The 21,923-nt window shown below is 50.3% G+C and overlaps 2 protein-coding genes across 11 annotated transcripts; both read right to left on the reverse strand.

Annotated features, from left to right (window-relative positions):
* Positions 1 to 146: 146 nt before the first annotated feature.
* CRELD1 (cysteine rich with EGF like domains 1) lies at positions 147 to 8,406 on the reverse strand. 4 transcript variants are annotated; one of them, XM_082682781.1, is made up of 11 exons: positions 8,283 to 8,405; positions 7,537 to 7,737; positions 7,222 to 7,304; positions 4,672 to 4,782; positions 4,253 to 4,344; positions 3,370 to 3,546; positions 3,191 to 3,286; positions 2,180 to 2,263; positions 1,928 to 2,023; positions 1,573 to 1,707; positions 147 to 790 (listed from the first exon to the last, which is right to left on the reverse strand). In XM_082682781.1, the coding sequence occupies exons 2-11, from the start codon at positions 7,708 to 7,710 to the stop codon at positions 576 to 578; spliced, it is 1,263 nt and encodes a 420-aa protein (XP_082538907.1). In that variant the 5' UTR covers positions 7,711 to 7,737; positions 8,283 to 8,405; the 3' UTR covers positions 147 to 575. The 4 variants fall into 4 exon arrangements, with proteins under 4 accessions (XP_082538907.1, XP_082538909.1, XP_082538908.1 ...); XM_082682783.1 differs by lacking the exon at positions 8,283 to 8,405 and adding an exon at positions 8,248 to 8,279; XM_082682782.1 differs by lacking the exon at positions 8,283 to 8,405 and adding an exon at positions 7,957 to 8,213.
* A 139-nt stretch (positions 8,407 to 8,545) lies between these two features.
* Positions 8,546 to 21,604, reverse strand: IL17RC (interleukin 17 receptor C). Of its 7 annotated transcripts, none has more exons than XM_082682693.1 (19): positions 21,256 to 21,604; positions 20,949 to 20,970; positions 20,600 to 20,752; positions 20,249 to 20,323; positions 20,048 to 20,157; positions 18,728 to 18,839; positions 18,350 to 18,394; positions 16,557 to 16,657; positions 16,235 to 16,294; positions 13,476 to 13,530; positions 13,208 to 13,389; positions 13,063 to 13,113; positions 12,167 to 12,212; positions 11,881 to 12,002; positions 11,548 to 11,607; positions 10,947 to 10,995; positions 9,449 to 9,544; positions 9,304 to 9,342; positions 8,546 to 9,208 (listed from the first exon to the last, which is right to left on the reverse strand). In XM_082682693.1, exons 1-19 carry the CDS (start codon positions 21,358 to 21,360, stop codon positions 8,589 to 8,591), a joined length of 2,103 nt encoding a protein of 700 aa, XP_082538819.1. In that variant the 5' UTR covers positions 21,361 to 21,604; the 3' UTR covers positions 8,546 to 8,588. The 7 variants fall into 7 exon arrangements, with proteins under 7 accessions (XP_082538819.1, XP_082538817.1, XP_082538820.1 ...); XM_082682691.1 differs by having other exon boundaries at positions 16,518 to 16,657; XM_082682694.1 differs by lacking the exon at positions 18,350 to 18,394 and having other exon boundaries at positions 16,518 to 16,657.
* Positions 21,605 to 21,923: the final 319 nt, after the last annotated feature.

Here is a 21,923-nt window from a genome sequence, read left to right on the forward strand (position 1 = left end):
CTCTTGATTCTCCCTCTACTGCTCCTCCATCAGGGTAACCCTCAATTTCCTAGGGTTTTAGAATATTTCCCCAAGGGCTGGGGGCTCTCAGTAGCTCAGGCCAACCCATGGGGAGTAGGAGGCAGGTGATGAGACTGAAGCTTCTCTACTTTCCAAGACCTTTATTTCCTGAGATGAATAAATAATCAGTGGCTGAGGGGCAGGGGCGTGAGTATGGAACAGGAACTGGCAGCATGCAGCTGGCAGGAGGGGGCTGTGATGGGCCCACCCCCGCAGAGAACCCCCCCCTCATCCTGAGTGGGGGCTAAAGCCCATTAGCAGTCACCACAAGGAGATACTTTTTAAAAATTCACACACATTGTGAAGTCTGCCCAGCTCCCCCAGGCCAAGATCTCATGGCATCCATATTCAGAGCTACTTTTTCACTCCAAGAGCCTCACCTGCCCAGGCCTGGTGGATAGAGGGTGCTTACCCTACTTAAAAATAAAGCAAGCTGCCTCAAGTGTCCAGGCAGGAGAGAGGCTGACCTCTGGGGACAGTCTGGATAGGAAGAGATCCTGCAGGTGTGGCAGAGATTATCTGCCCTTGATGAAGCCCTCCAGCACTCGGTCACTGCGCTCTGACAACCAGTAGCCGGTCATGGCTGCCACAGCCCCGATGAAGATGGCGGTGAAGACCAAGTCGCCCTTGGCCGCCAGTGTAGCCAGCGCACAGATGATGACCCCAAAGAACATCTGCTGCAGCACCACCAGCTCGTCCTCTGTCATCTCTGAGAAGAAGCCTGCTGACTCTGAAGAGCAAGAGACGCACCTGTTACTCCTCCCCTGTTCCTGGAGCTCCCCACGCCACATGCCTGCCTGCTGGCAAACAATGTCATTTGCCACTGAGAACAACTCCAACAGGGCAGTCGTTGTCCCTATCTCACTGAGTGGGAAACTAAGGCTCAGAGAGTTAAAGAGGTTTGCCCAAGGCCATGTGGTGGACACATCAGGACACAGCGTGTGTACTAGCCCAGCTTCAGAGCCGGACTGCCTGGCTTTGACTCGTCTCTGTGATCTGCTTGTCACGTGGCCCTGGGCAAGTTATTTCATCTCTGCATCCTAGTTTCCACTGTGTAAAATGGGAATGAGAGTAATACCAACAGCACTGGATTTGTTTTAGAAGCAAAAGAAATTAATACATGCCACATGCTCAGGAGAGCATCTGACACACGGCCAGAGCTGTGCATGTGGTCCCTATTGTCATCAGTGTGACTGTCCTTCACCTCATCACACCTACAGCCTGCGCAGCTCTCAGCAGCCCCAGGCAAGAATTGGTCCCATTGGACAGATGAGAATGGAGGCAGAGTGATTTGACACCAAGTGTGATTTTCTTTCTATCCTGGGAGGTGTGAGATGGCTAGAAGTCAGCCTGGAGATAAGATGTAGGGTTTGAGGCTCAGTGCAGCCTCATGCAGACAGTGCCCAGGGGCACGGGGAAGGGCCTGTGGGTGCCTGGAGAAGGGTCTTGCCTGTCCTCCCCCTGGATGAGCACCTCCCCTCCTCAGGTTTCTGGGGGCCACTAGAGGCTCACCTGGGATCTGCTCCTTCACACAGATGCCCTCGATCTGTTTGTAGCCCTCGGCGCAGACACAGCGATAGCTTCCCTCGGTGTTCTCACACTGCTGGTTCTCTCCTGGACACACCTCTGTCTCACATTCGTCCACATCTTAAGGGAGGGTGAGCCAGGGTCAGGCCCCCACTGCCAGAGTCCCACATACAGCAACCCTGATTCCCATCTCACTCACATCCAGACACTACCCTCTGCCCTTGCCCAAACAACATTCCATCCTTCCTTCTCCTGCCCTGTCCATATCCCCCCAGCCGTTCTCAGTTCATGGTGGACAAAACACTCCACTGCATCTATGCCCCAGTAGCAGGAGACTCACCGAGACACTTGGAGCCCACCTGCTGGTAGCCAGGGCTACATTTCTTACAGCGGCCCGGGCCTGCCCCCATGCAGCCCAGGCAGGCCTTGGCACAGTCTGGAGAAGTGAGAGGACAGATGAGTGAGAGCTGCCCTTAGGCCCAGGGTGGATTATGGAGGTGGGAAGCCCCACTTCTGAAGAAATTAGGGGGAAAGGCATGGAGCAGGTCCTCCTACCTTCTCCACAACCCTCCACTTTGGGACTGGCACTTACCTCGGCACTCATAGGAGCCTTCCGTGTTCACACAGAACTGGTTGGCTCCACAGCTGGCTCGCTCTGTGCCACACTCGTCAATGTCTGCAGAGAGGCCGGCAGAGCGGGAATTTCAGTCCCTACTGCACTAGCAGGGAAGCCGAGGCCAGTGTTGTTGGGAAACAGACCTGCCCCCACTCAGACAATGGGCCAGAGACCGCAGGCCGTGTGCCAGAGGCACAGGTGCTGCGGGACTCAGGGCTGCCCAGCCAGAGACTGCGTTTTCCAATCTGCCTCAAAGCTAAGCATGACCTGAAACTGAGTTCTGGCCAACAGGATGTAAACAGGAGTGATGTGCCCCACTTTTAGCTTGGCCTTAAAATGGCAGAATTGGACTCCTCCATGCACTTTCTTCCCATTCTCACTTCCTGAGTGTCAGGTCATGGAACATGGAGGTACCTGTCACCCAACCTCAAACAACAGAACCGTCCCAAGGGGATGACCACACAGTAAGACAGGCAGTACTAGGTCCCAGAATGATTGTGACAGGCAGAACTTCCCTGCCTGGCTTGGACCAGTTGTTTTGAGACTGTGATAGAGATAAAAATAAAACTCTATATTCTTTAAGCCACAGTCTTTGATGATCTTTGTTATAGCAGCTTAGCCTTTACCCTCGTCTACATAAATAGCAGGACAGAGACCAAACCAAGTCTTGAACCCAGGCTTCCTGACCCCAAGTTAAGTATTTCATTTCCCTGGCTAATCCTTTCTCAATTTTCAAGACTTGGCCTAAGTGGGTACCTCCTCCAAGAAGCCTTTCCTGATCCCCCCACCACCACCCGCCGCCCCAGAGCTGGCTCAGGGACATCTCTAACAGCACAGAGATCCATCTATACTCTAACTGCCTGATTACTCTTCTGCCTTTCCAACCAGGTTGAGATCTCCATGAAGATGGAGACTGTACTGGTCTAGCCCAGAGGTGTGTGTGTTGATGGGGACCACCTTCCCACACCGAGGGCAGGCCTTACTCACCTACACACTTAAGGTGATGCAAGGCCCAGCCCTTCTTGCACTGGAGGCAGTTTGATTCCTCAGGGCCTGAGCAGCGGGCACAGGGGCCAAAACAAGCTGGGGGAAATGGAGAAAGTGTGAGGATGGGCAGGCAGGCACCCCATCGGTTCCTCCCAGCCCCATGCCTCTTGGCTACCTACCCGAACATACCAGATGGCTGGCGTTGCGGTCTGCCTCAAAGTAGCCAAGGCCACACTGGCCACAGGCCTCGCCCCCGTAGCCGGCTTGGCAGTCACAGCGCCCGCTGCCCCCTCGAGTCCCTTCCCCTTCACACTGCCCGTAGCCACCGCAGGGCTTCTCTGTGCCCCCAGGACAGGCTGTGGGCAGACACCAAACCAGGTAAAATCACAAATACATTCGTGAACACAGAGAATATTCCCCCATATTATTAAACATTTTTGGGGAAGAAACTTAATTTTCAGGGCCACATAATACCTCATGGGACATGTACTTAACTGATACCCTCCTGTAGAACAGATTACTTACAAATCTTTCCTTTTTATAAAGACTGAATTAATCATCTTTGTCACTAACTCCCCTTTTTGTTTTCAATTTATTTATTTTTTATTCTTCGGGTCAGTAAGTCTTTATCTGAAGCATCCAGAGAGATTTTTCTAAAAGGGGCTGGTGGTAGGTACAGCTCCTCCCTCAGGACTGTGTATAGAAAAAGGTGAAAATGGGGGCTTCAGTGCAGCACCTGCCTGTCCCTAGGTCACCTTAGTTCAGGGGATGGGTCTGATCTGATCCAGGCACAGGAAATGGGGGTGTGGGTGAGGGCACTTCTTATGCACATGAGAAAAACCACAGCCCCATCTGACTGTCTAGCCCTATTACCTTTTTCTCACAGCCATTCCCCACTGATCTGCTCATCTCAACAGCCCTATGAGGCAGAGGAGAACCTAAGGTCCAGAGGAATTATCTGAGCAACCTGAGCTCACACAGCGAGCTGTGGGACAGAACCAGGACTGGATCCCTGGCTTTGGCAATGCCTGCTTATCCCCCGAGAAGAGCTTGAAAACTCACGAAGGCAGGAGGGCCCGAAGGTGCCTGATGGGCAGCAGAGCTTCAGGGAGTCTGAGCAGAGCCACTGGAAGAGGTCTGGGGCTTCCTGCTGCCTAAAGGGGTTGGGATGGGGATGACAGTAAGGGGGGCTGAGACAGTGCCAGAGGTGCTGCCCACCCCCCAGCCTCCCCAAATATCTGTGCTACTACCACCTTGGACATAAGACCCACAAGGCTACCTGACCAACACCGTCTCCCTATTTGGCAGAGGAGTAAACTGAAGCTCACAGTGAGAACTTGGGTCCCCCCAACCAAGTCCTTAGTAGATCTAGGTTTGGAAGAAAGAGCCAAACCAGGACACAGACCCAAGCATGCAACCCCCTCTTCTACCACCAGGCCCTGCCTGTGGCCCCCTCCCTGGGAAGGCCCCCAACAACTCACTTGTGAAACCACCAGCTCTCCACCAGTTCCTCACTCAGCTCCAGTAGGCGGTGGCACTCAAAGTCCGACTTGCTGCACACGCTCTCGAGCACCTCTACCAGGCGGGTCTCACTGCCCGGACAGGGTGGGGGTGGCAGGACTATGTTCTACCCCATCCACCACCCTCCTTAAGGTCTCCTTTCCCACCCAGCTTGTGCCATGACACCAAAGGAAAGGCCAGAGGGTGTAACAGAAAGAGTACTCAGTTGGGGAGTCAGATAGACCTGGGTTTGAATCTAGTTGAGTGACCTTGGGCAAGTCACTTAACCTCTCCCAAACCTCTGTTTTCTCATCTGTAAAATGGAGACAATAACCCATCCTGCAGATGTGTTGTAAGATGCCTCAGTTCCTGCATTTGCGCAATGAAATGTAATACCCTTATTGGGTATATGTGATTAAAAATACATCACATAGTAAGTGTTGGCAAGGCTGTGGAGAAATTGGAAGCCTCCTACATTGAAGGTGGGAAAGAAAAATGGTGCAGTCACTGTGGAAAACAGTTTGGCAGTTCGGTTAAACATGGAATTACCCCAAGAATCAGTAATTCCACTCCTGGTCACATGCCCCAAAGAATGGAAAATAGCAATTCTATATACAATAGCCAAAAGGTAGAAACAATCCAGATGTTCATCAACTGAAGAATGGGTAAGCAAAATGTGGTAAAGCCATACAATGAAATATTATTAAGCTTTAAAAAGGAATGAACTACTGACATATATTAATGTTATATTATGAACAAACCTTGAAAACAATACACTAACTGAAAGAAGCCAGACACATATAGATTCCAGTAAAATCAGCAAATCCACACAGATAGCAGAGTAATGGTTGCCAGGGGCTGGGGAAAGGGGAGAATGGGGAGTGACTGCTTCATATGTATGGAGTTCCATTGTGGGTTGATAAAAATGCTCTGGAATGAGATAGTGGTAAAGGTTGCAAAACACTGTAAATGTACTAAATGTCTCTAGTGACAAAGTTTACATTATATATATGTTTATATACGTTATTATATTATATATAATATATAAAAATATATTATATGATTATATATTATATTATATATATTTTTTTACCCCAATAATTTTTAAAAAATACATACATACACATACACACATATATTCTGTATTTAAAGGGTCTGGCATGTGCCTGGCATATAGAAGGAGAGGACTTAAAAAACAAAAACCAAACAAACAGAAAACAGGAGCTAGAAGTGTCCTTCAGGTTATCTTGGCCGATCCCCTCACTCCTAAATGAGGAAACTGAGGCCCATTAAGGGAAAGGAAAACAACCAACGTTACATAATAACAAAATCTTTTGTTTCTAGTGGGCATCACAGTTTAATCCTTACCATGATCCTATGAAATAGGCAAAGCAAGTATCAATGTCCCCATTTTACTGATGAAGAAACTGAGGCTTAGAGGGGCTAAGTGACCTTACCAAGGGTACACAGGGTCAGAACTGACAACCATATCTATCTAACTCCAAGTATTGCTGATTCCTTCTTAACTTGACTTTGAAAAGTGGGAGGGCCTAGCACTCAGGCCTTTTGTCTCATGGTCTCATGTCATCCCATAGCTTTATAATACTGACTATATGCTGATGACCCCCCAATTCAGGTTTCCAGCTCCTACTTTTCCCCTGAACCTCAGATGTCTCAATCTAACTCTATTTGGCTGTTTAAGGGACATCCCAGCCTAATATGTTCAAGGACACCTAATCCCACCCCTTCCCTATATTATATCCTCTCCTGCTTCACATTTACCCATACCAGAAAACAGCCCCAGTTGCTCAGGCCCCAAACCTACAAGTACTTTTTATTCTTTTTCTCTCCTACCCCATAATGATTCTGTCATCAAGCCCTATCAGTCCATCTGCAAAATATACCCAGAACTGAACGACACCTGCTCATGCTGCTGTCGTACTTAGACTAGCCTCCCAAATGGTCTCCTTGCTTCCTCCACTCCAGTCCCTACAGTCGTTTTGCTACATCGCAGTGAGTGATCTTTTAAAGGTAAAAACAAGACATCACCTCTTAGCTCCAAACTTTCCAATGATTTCCCATTACACTCAGAATGAAATCTAAACACCATTCTGTGACCTTCAAGGCACCCTGGCTTCATGTTCGATCACTCTCGTCTGCTCACTCCCATCCAGCCTCTTCTCCAATACACCAAGCTCAGCCCCACTCTGTCCAAATCTCTTCCCTGTCACATAGCTTGCTTCTTTGCTTCAGGTTTCGGTTCAAATGTTACACCTTGAACTCCATGCCTCCCACCCTTCCGTAGTCTATCCTGCTTTCCTGTTCTTCATTTGATGTGACATTATTTATTTACCTATTCACTGTCTCTTCAACTGGAATTTAAGCACCTTGCAGATGGGATTTTGCTTGCCTAATTTACTGCTGTACTAGAGATGGTCAGTGATATTTGAGTCTCAAGAGTTTCAAAGCCTCCAACAGTAGAGCCAAGACTGGGAGGTGAGGTATATAAACCCACCTCTCCAGCCCCTTACCTGTCTTTGTATTTGGACAATTTCTCTTCCTCCCAGGCAGTATTTCCACCTCCAAAGTTGTCCCGGATTGTTCTCTCCAGGCCCTGGAAACAGAGAACATTAGTAATAGCTAAGTACAGTGCCTGGCACATTCTAGCACTTCTGTGTTTCACTGCCCAGGGCACTGAGGCACAGAAAGGCAACCCGCCCAAGGTCATACAACTAGTAAGCAACCAAGCTGGTACTTGACTCATGCAGACTTGCATCCCAGAACTCTTCTTAACCCCTGTGCTATCATGGTTAGGCCATCTCCCACAAGGCTGCTCGGGCACCCACCTTGTTGAAGCTGTCGACCAGTCCCCGGCAGGTATGACATGGATGGAGCTCAGTTGGGGGAGAAGACTGGGGAGGTGGAGAAGGCTGGAGCCAGACGGGACCTGGGAGGCTAAGGAAGAGACTCAGGCCCCAGAGTAGAGGTGGGACCAGGCCCCTCTGGGGCAGTGAGGCCATCTTTTCCCCTTTTCCCAGGTCCGGAACCTGTAGATAAGAGGAAATGGGAATGACTCACTGGAGGAGTCAAGTGAGGAAAAAAAAAAAAAAAAAAAAAAAGGGTTGGTTCGGAGGTGCCGCGAGTCTGGGAGCCCGGATCTGTGTTATTAATAGGAGGCTAGACTAGGGGGACGACCGGGGGAGGGGAAGTGGTGAGAAAGGAGGCTGTTCAGCAGTTCCAAGACGGGAGTAAGTTATCCTCGTCACCGTGGGAGAGGTGGCCTGAATCCTTAGCAAGGGAGAAGTCAACTCATTGTTTTAAGGTCTGAATATGGATTGTTATTAGGGCCAGGATCAGCGGAATTTGGGAGAACGGGTCAGAGTCCAAGTATTAGGGTAGTAGAGGCCGGATGGGCGGTCTCGGGGGGGAGGAGTCTGGAACGGAACCCAGGTCTAGGGGGGTGGAGCCCATATCCGGATATGAAGAGAAGGGGGTCAGGTTTGCGGGCCCGCAGGCTACAAAGACGCGGTCTCTAGCAGGCAGGGGAGGATCCAGACCCGCGTAGGCTGCGTGGGAGGAAGAGCCGACCCACCCAGCCCGTTGGCGCCGACCGCTCAGCCTCCCCAACGCCGCAGCAGCGGCTGCCGGCGTAAGACGTGCGGCCTCCGCCGGCTCCGCAGCCTGGGGGGCGGAGCAGGGCCCACCCTCAGCCAATGGTGGCAGTCCATGTGCCATTGCGTCACCTTACGTCAGCCACCCGCAGGCGGTGCCAGGCTGCACCTGTCCGGGTGTTAAAGGGCCGCGGGCGTCGTGCTAGGCCAGCGAGGCGGTCACGGACACAGGCGGAGTCACCGGTAGAAAAATAGCATCTGCCTTTATTCGAGCCGTCGCCCGTGCCTCACGTGCCAACCCGCGTGCCGTCCTCGGGATCCCCGGGATCCCCGGGAGGCTGAAGCAGCTGGTCCAGGGCGGGCTGCAGGGCCCGGGACACTCGCTTCGCCCTCTCCCCGAGCCGCCCGGGACGGAGGGTGCCAGGCCCCTGCAGGGTCCTCAGGAAGTTGGGCAACTGGGAGGGCAGGGAGAAGACGGGTACGCTGCGGAAAAGGGCGGGCACGGCCTCCGAGTGGAGCAGTCCTTCGAAGTAGGCCCCCACGTAGCGGCCGGGCGCCCGGCCCTGCAGGAAGTCAGGCAGCACGCAGCTGAGCGAGGCGGCAAAGGCGTCGTGCGGGCCGTGCGGGGCGGACGCTGACGCCCCGTCCTGCAGCCACTCGTGGCATAGCGCCACCGCCCCCGGCGAGAAGAGCAGGACCACCACGCCCCCTTCCTGAAGGGTCTGACGCCGCTGCGCGTGGAACCAGGCCAGGGGGCCCTGCGCGCTCAATTCACGACGGCTCCAGAGGTCCACGGCCACCCGCAGGGGCAGCTGACACAGCGCTGAGGCCAGGGCGCCCACTAGGCGCTCAAAACCGGAGTCCTCCGCTGAGTAGACGAGCAGAGTCGCGCGGCCCCTGGCGACAGCTGCGGGAGAGAATAGAGGGGAAAGGAAGACGTGAGAAGGCCCGAGGCCCGGCCCCCTGAGGGCGGCCCCCCGCCCGGCACTTGCTCACACTCACCCCCCGCGCGGAGGTCCTCCTTCAAGAGCCTCAGCCACCCTGTTAGGGGAGAGGGGCGGAGGCAGCCCATGAGCTCAGCCGCCACCCTCTCGAGGGGGAACTCCCAGCCCTGCCCTTGGGGAGTGGGGGGTCGGGAAGTGCTCACCTTTCACTTGGTTCTTTTTGACAAGGAAGAGAAGGAAAAGTGCAGAGGCCAAGAGTAGGCAGGCCAACCACACCAGGGCCCAGCGCTGGTGAACGTCTAGGAGACCCAGGGGAGAGGACAGGCTAGTTAGATACCTAACACTTTCACCCTACTTCACGTAGGAGAAAAACTCGTTTAAAAGATCTCTGGGGCTGCCGTGTGGTGACTGAACTGGCTCAGGGGAATGGAAAGATCTAACGCAAATCCACCGCATATAGTGTCAGAGTCAACATATGGACATAGATCCATCTACTTGAGTGACCTCAGATAAGTCACTTAATCTTTTGCCTCAGTTTTCACTTTTGTAAAACTGGGTTCACAACAAGTACCTACTTACTAGGGTTGTTTGAAGATTACAAATATTAATACACACAAAGCACTTACACTGGGCCTAGCAAGTGCTCAAATGTCAGCTAATAATGTCTCCTAAGCATAGGGTTGCTGGGCCCTTGACCTCACTCTCTTGATGACTCCAAAAGCCTTCTAACTGGTGTCCCTAATCCTCTTTTTTGCTTCCAAGTCCTTCACTACATGGCAGTCCCAGAGATCTTTTTAAAATACAAATTTGAGGGACACCTGGGTGGCTCAGTTGGTTAAGCAGCTGCCTTCGGCTCAAGTCATGATCCCAGCATCCTGGGATAGAGTCCCACATGGGGCTCCTTGCTCAGCAGGGAGCCTGCTTCTCCCTCTGCCTCTGCCTGGCATTCTGTCTGCCTGTGCTTGCTTTCTCCCTCTCTCTCTGATAAATAAATACAAAATCTTAAAAAAAAAAATAAAATACAAATTTGATTTTAGCCTTTCAGAGGCTCCCATTGCTCTTAACATAAAATCCAATTTCCTAGGGGGCACCTGGGTGACTCAGTTGGTTAAGGGTTTTATTACTCTTGGTTTTGGCTCAGGTCATGATGTCAGGGTTGTGAGATCAAGGTGTGGAGTCTGCTTAAGATTCTCTCTCTGCCCCTACCCACTCTTTAAAAAAAAAAAAAAAAATCTAATTCCTTCCATCAAGGCCCTAGATGACCCTTGCATCCTTGTGATAGAGGCCTGCCTTCCAAGACCCTCCAGCCACACTGGCTACCTTGGAGTTCCTCAAAAAAGCATCTCTCCCCCCTTTAACTAGCTCAGCCTTCAGAACAGCCAGAACCTTTTCCTGGCCCCACCCCACCTAAGTCAGTTTCCCAATATATGCACTTTATAAGTGAATGCTTCAATAGCTCACATTTACTAAATGAAAGCAATTATTTAGCTAAGGTCTTTCTAGCCTTCTATGGCTGTGGAAGAGGCAGGGATTGTGTCTTTTTGGTGATCCCTGTAAGCTCTCTTTTTGGTTTTTGAATGAAGGGAGGAATGTCTGTCTGATTGATCTGAGCCAGGGAAAGAAAGGCCATTGCATGAGCTCCCTAAAAATGTCTAGATTCCAGCCCTTGGTGGAGGGGAAGGGCAGATTTTTAATACTCACACTTGTCCATGGGGCAGGCCCATAGTGCTCTCAGGTCATCTTCCCAGAGCTGTAAGACACAAACAAAGCCAAGGCCACAGCCCAGAACACCCACCAAGTTCTGGCCAGCCTGATCTCCAAATTCCCAGCCTCAGCTATGCATGCATACTTCACACACACACACACACACACACACACACACACACACACACACACACACACAGTAGGCCGCAAGCTGTTCTGCCTTTGTTCATGCTTTGCCTACTCCATGCCAGAACTGGCCCATGTGAAATCACCCTTTCTTGATGCTCTCCCTGGAACCCAGTGCTTAGTGCATATAAATTTGGTTATCTGTGTACTGTTTTCTAGCCAGCAGTGAGCAACTTGGGAACAGCAGCTATGCTTCTTCAATTCTTGGCTTCCCCAGGGCTGGACACAAAATAAGCAGAAATAGATGGTGAGTGGGTACTAGAGGTACAATGAAGAGGCCCCTGTCTAGGAGGAGTGAGAGTTTCCCTGATACCCTCTGCTAGGCACAGGAAGAGATGGAAGAAGTTAAATACAGAGTTTTAGACCTATTGGCCTTGGGCACTGGGGCAGGGCCCTCCTGCCAGCCACTCACCTGCAGACACTGGCCTGACTGCAGGTCCTGTAGTAACTGCTCTCCGAGGCGAGCTGCCCTCTGCCAAACCAAAGGGAGGTTGTCACCTAGGGGCATCATACTTAGGAGACCACCAAGCTTCAGCTTGTAGAATAGTTGGGGAAGGGAAGGGGAGTGGTTGGAGACTTCTAAGAGGTCACTAAGAACAGGGCCTAGGTCTGAGTAACCCCCACATTCCCAGAGAGCACTGCAGGGTCTGGCACAAAGGAGGGGAAATTGAATGCAGTGAAAATCTGAGGCCAGGCTTGAGATGGAACTGGAAAGGTACATGGAGGAGGACCCCCTTGTCCTCACCGTGGAGGCCTGGCTGAGTAGTGGGGTGCAGCCACTGGGTTCCAAGGCACAGAGTGATCTGTTGTCCTGGGGGCCACGTGTCTCTAGCAGCAGCATATCATCCTTGAGGGCCCCGAGGGAATCTGAAAGGGGTGAGAGCCCACTCTGAGCAAGACCCAAGCATGCTGGAGGCTGCCACTTGCCCCCACCCCTTCCCATGCCTGATCTTCACCCCCATGAGGTGGCACTTGCAGGGTTCACCTCTATTGCAATGGCCCTGCCCCAGCCTTTCCTAGGCTCCACTCACCAGCCCACAAGCACTCCTGTAGCTGCAGCTTCTCCCAGCTGCTCACCTGCTTAGAAGGAGCCAAGGTTAGGGCCACAAGGAAAAGCAAGAGGCAAGGCCGCAAAGAACTGAAGAGAAGGACAGTAAGGGGAGGTCTGTTTGGTTGGAGTAGGGGATCTGCATCCTGGAACTAATATTAAGCAGATCAGGATTCAAGGCTAGATGATTAAGAGATACTTTATTTTTCTTAGCCACAGCCTTGCGAGGGCATCTGTGCTAAAGAGCCTTATGACCCTAAATTAGTTCTTTTCATGTCTGAGAAAGCACTTTCTATGTTCCCTTCTCATCTAACCACCTTCACCAAGAGGCCTCATCTGACCACCCCACTTGTATACTGTATTAATTCATTCAGTCTGTGTCTTCCTCCATTATTTTTTTTTAAGATTTTATTTATTTGTCAGAGAGAGAGCAAGCACAAGCAGGGGGAGCAGGAGGCAGAGGGAGAAGCAGGCTCCCCGCTGAGCAAGGAGCCTGATGCAGGACTCATCCCAGAACCCTGGGATCATGACCTGAGCTGAAGGCAGACGCTCAACCAACTAAGCCACCCCTGCATCCCTCTCTTTCTCCATTAGAAAATAAGATCTATAGGGTGGGAACATTGATTGGTTTTATTCACTACTGTGAAGTAGTTATTATCATCCCCATTAAACAGATTAGGAGACTGATGTTCAGAGTGGTGAAGTGACTTGCTCAGAGTCCCATAGTACTGCTAAATAAATAGTACAACTCCCAGAGGTAGCCCAAAACAACCTTGCTTCCATGACCCAAGGGATAAAGTGGGTCCAGAAGACAGTGAATTATCTGGTAGGATCCACTTGGGGTCCTCCCCTAGTCCAGAGCTCTTGTGCCTTTCTTACCTGAACACAGAGGTTGGGGTGGGCATTCAGCAATGGCAACTCAAGTGTCTTCTGTGAGAAAAGGGTAATAGGTGAGGTCAGGAAATAGGCCCCCGAACCTCCCTGTCATTTCTTGATCCCAGGAGCCTCCCACGGCTTCACTTACATTTACAGTGACATTTTCTCGGGACAGCGGTGGGACCAGCGACAGGCAGGGACCCCCGCCTGGTGCCTGCCAACACAGAGTGGCCTCAGCAAGCAGCAAGCAGGGTGCATTTAGCTGCCAGCCCTGGGGGGACAGTAGCCGCAGCCGGGCTGCATGCCAGAGGTTCCGGTGTGCCCGGGGGTCTGCAAGAAGAGGGCTGCGTCACTGGGCACCCAGCATGCGTCCACCTGCACCCTTCCCACCCTGGCCCCAGCCCTGGTCTTCTCACCCTCCTTAAAGGGGCAGAGGCTTGTCCTGACAGAGTCGGGCTCTAGAGGCCACACCTGGAAAAGAAACAGGGTTCTATTAGTCCATTCAACCCAGCTGCCCTCTAAAAGTATGTGCCAGGCCCTCTGCCAAGCACTGGGATGCATTCATTCAACTAATATTTCATCAACACTTGCCCAGTCTTTTTGCTCTTTGTAAAGCCCTAGCATTGCATGCATTGATTCTTCCAGCAGACCCTATACCAGTATCTGGCAACACCTTCATTCAACAGATTTTTAATGAAGACCTACTCTGTATCTTAGCACCATGGTTGGCACTACAGACGTTGATAATGAAATCCAATCACTGTGTGTGAACCTACTATATGCCAGGTACTGTGCTAAGTGTTAACATACATTAATATATATAAATTTATCTGTCCTGTGTCATATATATTATATATAGTATGCATAATATATAGTATATTACACATATATTTTATATTATATAACAATATATAATATTATATATTGTCTTATATAATATAGACAGTATATATTTATATATTAAATATCATATATGATCATTATATTATATAATTATATATTATATATAATATAAATATATTCTATTATATATTTACATAATATATAATATAAATATATGAATATATAGATAAATATCCACATGTTTATATTCTATATTTCTAAACATATAATATATAAAATATGTAATATATACTATATATAACAAATATATGTATATTTTTTTAAGATTTTAAAAAGGATTTTATTTATTTATTGGACAGAGATCACAAGCAGGCAGAGAGAGAGGAAGGGAAGCAGGCTCCCCACTGAGCGCTGAGCCCGATGTGGGGCTTGATTCCAGGACCCCAGGATCATGACCCGAGCCGAAGGCAGAGGCTTCAACCCACTGAGCCACCCAGGCGCCCCTATGTATATTGTTTTAAGTAAACTCTACGCAGTGTTGGGCTCAAACTCATGACCCTGAGATCAAGAGTCACATGCTCTATGAACTGAACCCGCCAGGCACCCCATTTCTTTCAAAAAGCTTTTAAAACACATCTATTCTGTGCTTTGCCCTATGGTAAGCAGTAGAGATAGTATATTAATTTATTCAGCAAACTTTTTTTTAAAAGATATTATTTATTCATTTGACAGACAGAGATCACAAGTAGGCAGAGAGGCAGGCAGAGAGAGAGGAGGAAGCAGGCTCCCTGCCGAGCAGAGAGCCTGATGTGGGGCTTGATCCGAGGATCTTGGGATCATGACCTGAGCTGAAGGCAGAGGCTTTAACCCACTGAGCCACCCAGGCGCCCCAAAAATAGTATTCAGCAAACTTTTAATTAAGACCACCTACTATGTGGCAGGCATTGTGCTTGACAGTAAAGATGTTTATATCACGGCAAACATTTCATGAACATCTGTTATGTGTCTATCACAGTGCTAGTTAGTAGAGTTTCATTCATTCATTCATTCATTCATTCATTCCTTTAACAGACTTAATTAGCACCCATTACATGCCAGGCATTGCACAAGGCTCTGGGGGAGTTACTAAATTTGAATTAGGTATTACTTCCTTGCCTTCAGGAAATTACAAAGTCACAGTTTTAGTAAAGATAAAACATGTGTATAAATTAATAAACTGGTGACTCATTTATTGAGCATCTGTTGTGTGCAAGAAAAAAGGAGACAGGTGCCCAAATAAGAAAGGAAGTGATAAATGAACAAGAAAAGACAGAAGTGTAAGAAGTTTGGAAGGCAGGAGAGGCCAGACAGTTGAGGAAAAGCTTTGGGAAAGAGGTAATACCAGAGCTGGAAGGATATGGCTATATAGAAAAGAAATGAGGGTATTTCAGGCAGTGGAAATAACAGGCATTGATGTCAGAGATAAAATTGACGGGACCTGATCACCATTTAAATGTGCAATCAGAAGAGGAAAGATGGGTGTCTAGCTGGCTCAGTTGGTAGAACATGTGACTCTTGACCTCAAGGTTGTTAACTTTAAGCCCCACATTGGTTGTAGAGATTACTTAAAAATAAAATCTTAAAAAAAAGAAGGGGTTCCTGGGTGGCTCAGTGGGTTAAAGCCTCTGCCTTTGGCTCAGGTCATGATCTCAGGGTCCTGGGATCAAACCCCACATCTGGCTCTCTGCTCAGAGGGGAAACTGCTCCCTCCTCTCTATCTGCCTGCCTCTCTGCCTACTTGTGATTTCTGCCCACCAAATAAATAAATAAAATCTTAAAAAAAAAAAAAAAGAAGAGGAAAGAACCAACATATAGAAGCTTGGATACTTCCCTTTTTAACAGTTCTATGAGGCTGGTATTGTTATTCCCATTTTACAGATAAAAAAACAGGCTCAGAGAGGTGAAATGACTTGTACAAGGTCACATAGCTAGCAAATGGCAAGAGTCAGTATTCAAACTGTCTGAGTTCACAGCATATACTCTACTTTCCAGAGGAGTACAAAGGGGCAATTGGAAGAGTAGGGAAAGGTTTCAAGGAGGAGTTGACATTTGAATGGGACTATGAAGAATGAGTAGGAGTCCTGTGGACAGAGGATCAGGAAAAGCATTCAGAGCCTGCAACAGGCAGAAGACAGGACAGCAAATGTCAGGAAAGGGCTAGTCACTTTAGGGAGCAATAGTTCCCACCCCAAAGAGGAATACAGTGGATGGCAAGACAAAAAAGGTAAGGGCCACCCCCCTTCTCAATTCCTCAATCCCCTTGCCCTGGCAGCTAGCTAGACTCTTCTCTTACCTGAATACAAAGGCAGGGAAACAGGTCAGTGTGGTTCAAGGTAATGTTCCGTGGCCCAGTCTGTGGACAAGCAGAAGACGAGAAGTTGGAGAATATGAGGAGGAGGAAGACTGGAAGCCAAAGCTGAGGAAATCAGGCAGGCAGCAGTGACCCCACCAATGTTCCTTGCTTGGGGCATGGGTCGCTATATTCTCCTCAAGGGTCTCCTTTGATAATGCGCTTGCATCCTTAGCCTGGGCATCAGCCTAGAGTGGGAATGGACTTGGGGAAGGGGAGGCCTCACCAGGTTGCTATGCCACCATGGTTTTGTAGGGCCCTGGACCTGGTTCCAGTACAGGGAGAGGCCAAAGTGCTGCTCCTCAGAGACGTCCAGCACGAGGTGCACATCATCGCCATCGGCAGACACACTGAGCCAGGGCAGGGCTGTGGGCAAGGTAAAGAGAGAGAGACTTCCTTCATCTCTTCTGCATACCCACCCCTGGCCATAGCCCTCCAACTGATCCTTTAGTTTCCTTCATATCCCTGAGACTGGAAGGCCCCTGGACGGCAGAGCCTGTGTCCTCATCGCTGACCAGACTTTGTCCCTAGCAGCCAGCCCAGTATCCTGACCCAGCTCTTCTCCCTCTGCAGCCAGGAGGATCCTATAACCACTGTAAGATAAACCATCTTCCTCTGCTCAGAACCTTCTGATGACCCCTCCCTGGTTACTCTCAGAGTAAAAGGCAGAGTCCTTATGACGGCTTGCAAGACCTTACCCACTTTATCCTCGTTTCCTAGCACTCTTGCCCTTAATTGTTGTGGACACACTGCCCTCTTTGCTAATACTTAAACACACCAGACACACTCCTGCCTCAGGCCCTTTGCACTGACTGTTCCTTCTGCATATGGAACACTTTTCCCTCAGATACCCACAGGGCTCCTTCAGGTGTTTGCTCACCAGAGTGAAGCCATCCCTGACTTCTGCAAACTCCCAAATCCCTTCTCCTCTTTCCCCTTCCCCCAATTTTTTTCATAGCACTAATCACATTTTATTGCATAGTTCACATCTCCATGTGTTTATTGTGTCCTCCATCACCCCTATGCTGACCCTGACTCCCATCTAGAATATTAGCTCTGTAAGGCAAGGATTTTTGTCAGTTGTTTGTTGACTAATCTCAAGTGCCTAGGACTATTTCTTGGGCAGAGTAGTTACTCAATAAATATCTGCTGAAAAAGTGGAACAGTGTCTACTGAATGAATGAAGACATGAAATGCATGATGTGTATCTGTGTCCTCAAAGCTCCGGTGCTGAGTAGTCTCTAATGAATTACCAAAGAGGCAGGCCCAAACTTAAGGAACCGAAAAGGAAATAAAATTTTAAAAATTGAAGAGTTCAGGGCATTTGGGTGGCTCAGTTGGTTGGGGATCTGCCTTGGGCTGAGGTCATGATCCTAGGGTCCTGGGATCGAGTCCCAGGTCCGGCTTCCTGCTCAGCCTACTTCTCCCTCTGCCTGCTGTTCCCTCTGCTTGAGTTCTTTCTCTCTCCGACAAATAAATAAAATATTTTTAAAAAAGAAAAAAGAAAAAATTTAAGGGTTCAAAAATATCACTGCTTATATCTTGATCTGGGTGACAGTTATGCAAGTGTATACATATGTAAAAATTAACTGAACTGGACCTTAAAATTAGTGCACTTTACACACTTTTCTATATGTGTGTTATACCACAGTAAAAAAAAATACAATATGAAAAAATAAACAAAGTGAAAATAAAATTCAAACATTGCCTGGGAAAAATCATCAGAACCTTGACCTTCCTCGCCCTTATTTTATGGATTAATATTGTTTGTATTTTGGTATATGGTGGTAGTGGGGTGTACCAATATCTTGACAATGCTTTGGGCCTCTAGATGTCCTTGGTACTAATAAATAAATTTTTTATAAAGAGTGAGAGATTCACCTTCATATTCCCAATGCCTGGCACAGAGTAGGAGCTACTGCAGTTCATGTGTGATGAATGAATGAGCTACGAGCATCTGGATTGTGGCAAACCCAGACCTGAAGCCACCTCCAAGCATCCCTCATACTCCAGACCCTGCCCCTCCCTCCTTCCAGCCCTGCTGGCCATAGCCCGTACCCCAGCAGCTCTGGATGCTGTCCTGGACTTCAAGCCCCTTGCAGTCTGGGGAGAGATCACAGAAAAGCCTCCAGTGGGGCTGGGGGCCAAAGAAAAAAGGGGGGCAATCCAACCCATGGGAAGCACTGGGAAGGGCTCCTTGTCCCTTAAATACCATCCCATCTATCCAGTGCCCAAAACACCCTTCTCAGGCACTGGGAAGCTATATCACCTGGGGAGAGGAGACAAGAGGGATAGATGCTAGGGAAGATGGGAGCTCAGACCCCTGCCTGTGAGTGGATGGGACTAGGAAGGGAGTGAAAGCAGAATGGTAGTAGCCAGAGGGGAAGGAGACCAGGGGACAGGACTTGGGGCCCCTGAGGCTCTGGAGCCACTTACCAGGCAACTGCTGTGTGAGATTGAGTTCCTTCTGGTACCTGGGCTGAGTGTAGGACCAGAGTCGCACCTCAGCCCCCAGAGCAGCCTCGAAGCAGTCAAATACTACAGAGCCCTGTGAGGAGAGGGGTGGTGCAAGGCTGGTGGTATAGGGCTCGGAATACAGGCCAAGGGCTCTGAGCTCCTCTGGGGACCACTCCACTTGCCTCCTCCCCCAACCAATGACTCTATACTGTAGGGCCCGAAATTCTCCCATTAGTGTTTCCTTTAAAGGCCCCCAGTTCTAAAGCACACACTCTCAGTAAGGGTGTCAGCAGGGCAGGGATAAGGGCTCTAGCTATTTGAGTCCCTGCTCCCACTCCTGCTGTCCCCCATCCCATGGCCAAAGCTAAGGTGATCAGATACGCCAACACAAATGTGAGACACCCCTTCCCACACCCAGTGCCTCAGTGGTCCTCACAACTGCCCACTGAGGTAGGCCAGCAGATTCTCTCCCATTCTACAATTTTCCAGGCAAGAGGATATTGGCTGGGAGCTGCAGGCAGGAGGGGGAGTCAAAGGGTTTCAGTGATTTGGCCCAAGTGGAGCTACATCTTCCAAACACATGTGGCATCCTGAAGTGGGGAGAAGCCCCAACTCCCTGCACCATGGTCTACACACAGGGCAGACATGGTATAGAAAGTCCAGAGAAGTAGATCCAGAGCACAGACTTCCCCTCTCCAATCTCAGTTTCTCTCTGGAAAAATGAGGGTAATAATAATGCCTAGTTCATGTGTACTTCTGAGAATTACTGAAGAAAGGGAGAATTAGGGGCACCTGGGTGGCTCAGTGGGTTAAAGCCTCTGCCTTCAGCTCAGGTCATGATCTCAGGGTCCTGGGATCGAACCCCACATCGGGTTCTCTGCTCAGCAGGGAGCCTGCTTCCTCCTCTCTATCTGCCTGCCTCTCTGCCTACTTGTGATCTCTGCCTGTCAAATAAATAAATAAAATCTTAAGAAGAAATAAAGAAAGAAAGAAAGAAAGAAAGAAAGAAAGAAAGAAAGAAAGAAAGAAAGAAAGAAAATTAACTCTCTTGAGATCCTTCACTGCTGGGCATTACACGAGGTGTTTTACACATACTAACTCATCTTTTTCTCACAACAGCCACATGAGGTAGGACTATTCTTAGTCCCATTTTACAGACAGGAAAACAGAGGCATAAAGGACTGGAAGGTCTTGTGCACAGCCCTGCCAGAGTCAGCGCACAGAGATAACACACACACAAGAGTACTTCAGAGATGCCATATTGAAGATGGCTACTGCTAGGATTAGGATTTTGCATACCACAGACTGACCAGGCTGCACGAGGGCAGCAGGCACTTGCACCTCCAGCAGGACACAGCGGGCGGTAGGGTAGGCCTGGAAGGAGAGCACCACCTGGGCCTGGAGAAAGGCTGTGAGCAATGGGGTGGGGCACTGGTCAGGCTCCAGGGCCTCCGGCCAGGCCCTGGCTAGGGGCGGTTGGGCCAGCCAGGTTCCCCTTACCGTTCCTAGGCTTCTTGAGCTCCAGATCAGCGGCTCTTCCAGACCTGTCCTCATCTTTAGGTTCTTCCCAGTGCCCTGGAATCACCCAAGAACAAGGCCTAGGTCAGGCCCAGGCTCTGGGCTGGCTTTGGGCTTGGCTTCCCTCCTGAAGGCTGAGAAGCAGGGGCCAGGCCTGGGGCCAGGGTTGGGGTGACGGAGACAGGGAGACCAGGCTGACCCGGAGGTCCTTTGGCCGGTGTTCTCCAGGTGAACACTGAGGATGCACAGGACTGCTTGGCGGACTCCCCAAGCCTTGTGCCCATCCCAGACATGCTGACATGTGCACATACAGCTAGGGGATGAAATGCTCACCATACACAGCCAGATGGATGGCGACACGCACACAGAGGTCACAGTCAGTCTCCTGGTGGCACCTCAGCACCAGCTCTGTCTGCAGGCGTGTGGGCACCAGCACAGGGCCCGGGGCGGACACAATGCTCCCGGGCAGGCAGAGCACGTCACCATCTGTGCATCAAGGGTCAGGGGGAGCTAAAGCTGTTCATAATCCAGAGTTTAGTTGCATCTGACACCCCCAGAGGGCCAAGAAGCTTTGGGTTCTTCCTGGGCTAGGGGTGGGTGGTCAGGGCAGGGAATTGGAACATCTCCCCTCCCTTCTGCCAACCTGAGCAGTTCTTTTCTTTCTAAAAGTAGGGCTACTCACCCCAGAGATGGCAGGAAAGGCCCTAGAAAGGAGGGAAAGATGAATCAGAGTTTATGCCACCGAACCTAGCCATTTTTCCCCTGCCTGATAACCCTGGCCAACCTTCTGGGGCTCCCCATTCAAGCCCCTCCCTTGAGAAGACAAACCCAGCTCTTGCCCCCTCCCCGTTCTTCTCTTATCCCATCAGCACCAGACAAACCAGCCAGGGCAGTTCTGGTGACAGTGACAGGAGCCAGGCCAGGGCCTCCGATAGGCGGCAGACCGAATCCTGAGCTTGCCCCCAACCCTCCCATTACCCCAGACTTACCGGAGAGCAGCGGGCAGTGTCCTGCGGCCCCATAAGCTTCTCTAAAGAGAGGACCATGGGGCTTCGGCCCAGTGCCAAGGACAACAGGAACCAAGGCACAGGCATCTTCCATGTACCAGGAGGCACCAAGGCCCAAGGCCCTGTCCTGCCCCCCCAAGGGGGGGGGGGCAGACACAGTACCTCCGTTCCTAATCAGCCCCAAGCTTCTAGGCGCCAGAATCCCTCTTCAGCCTGGGGTCCCAGTGCTGTCTTGAGCACTCCCTCTCCGGGGAGCCCTGAATCCTGTCCCAGGCCAGCGGGGAGTGCTTTCCTTTCGGTTTGGCTCCCGGCAGGCTGCTGACTGTTCCCGCCCCGCCCTGTCCCTCCCACCAACACTAGGCCTGGGAGCCAGCAGCCTTGGACTGGGGTGGTTGCCTCCTCTCTTCTCCCTCTCTCGTCCTCCTCCTTCTCTGCTGACACCTGGCTGGGAGGGGCCCCTGAAGAGGGTGGTGGCATCATCGCTGAGTAAGGGAGCGTTACTCACCCTGGGAGTCCCTAAGAAAGAGGGCCTGGGCAATACACGGGCATCTCCACTTCCCATGTGAATCTGGGATTTTGCTGCCCCTTACGTCCCCTCATACAGGGCCCCCATTGTCCCTTCACACATCTGCCTTGAGACTCAGTGACCC

The sequence above is a fragment of the Mustela nivalis genome, assembly GCF_964662115.1.
Source record: "Mustela nivalis genome assembly, chromosome: 1".
In the NCBI taxonomy this organism is placed as follows: domain Eukaryota; kingdom Metazoa; phylum Chordata; class Mammalia; order Carnivora; family Mustelidae; genus Mustela; species Mustela nivalis.

Coding starts and splice junctions, on each gene's coding strand:
- CRELD1 (XM_082682781.1), bottom strand. CDS start 7,710: ATGGCCTCACTGCCCCAGAGGGGCCTGGTCCCACCTCTACTCTGGGGC. Junction 7,305..7,536: donor TGGTCGACAGCTTCAACAAG/GTGGGTGCCCGA, acceptor CTCTGTTTCCAG/GGCCTGGAGAGAACAATCCG. Junction 2,264..3,190: donor GCATCACCTTAAGTGTGTAG/GTGAGTAAGGCC, acceptor GCCTCTCTGCAG/ACATTGACGAGTGTGGCACA.
- IL17RC (XM_082682691.1), bottom strand. CDS start 21,360: ATGCCTGTGCCTTGGTTCCTGTTGTCCTTGGCACTGGGCCGAAGCCCC. Junction 16,295..16,517: donor CATGGTGGCATAGCAACCTG/GTGAGGCCTCCC, acceptor GCTTGTCCACAG/ACTGGGCCACGGAACATTAC. Junction 10,996..11,547: donor AGTCAGGCCAGTGTCTGCAG/GTGAGTGGCTGG, acceptor TGTGTCTTACAG/CTCTGGGAAGATGACCTGAG.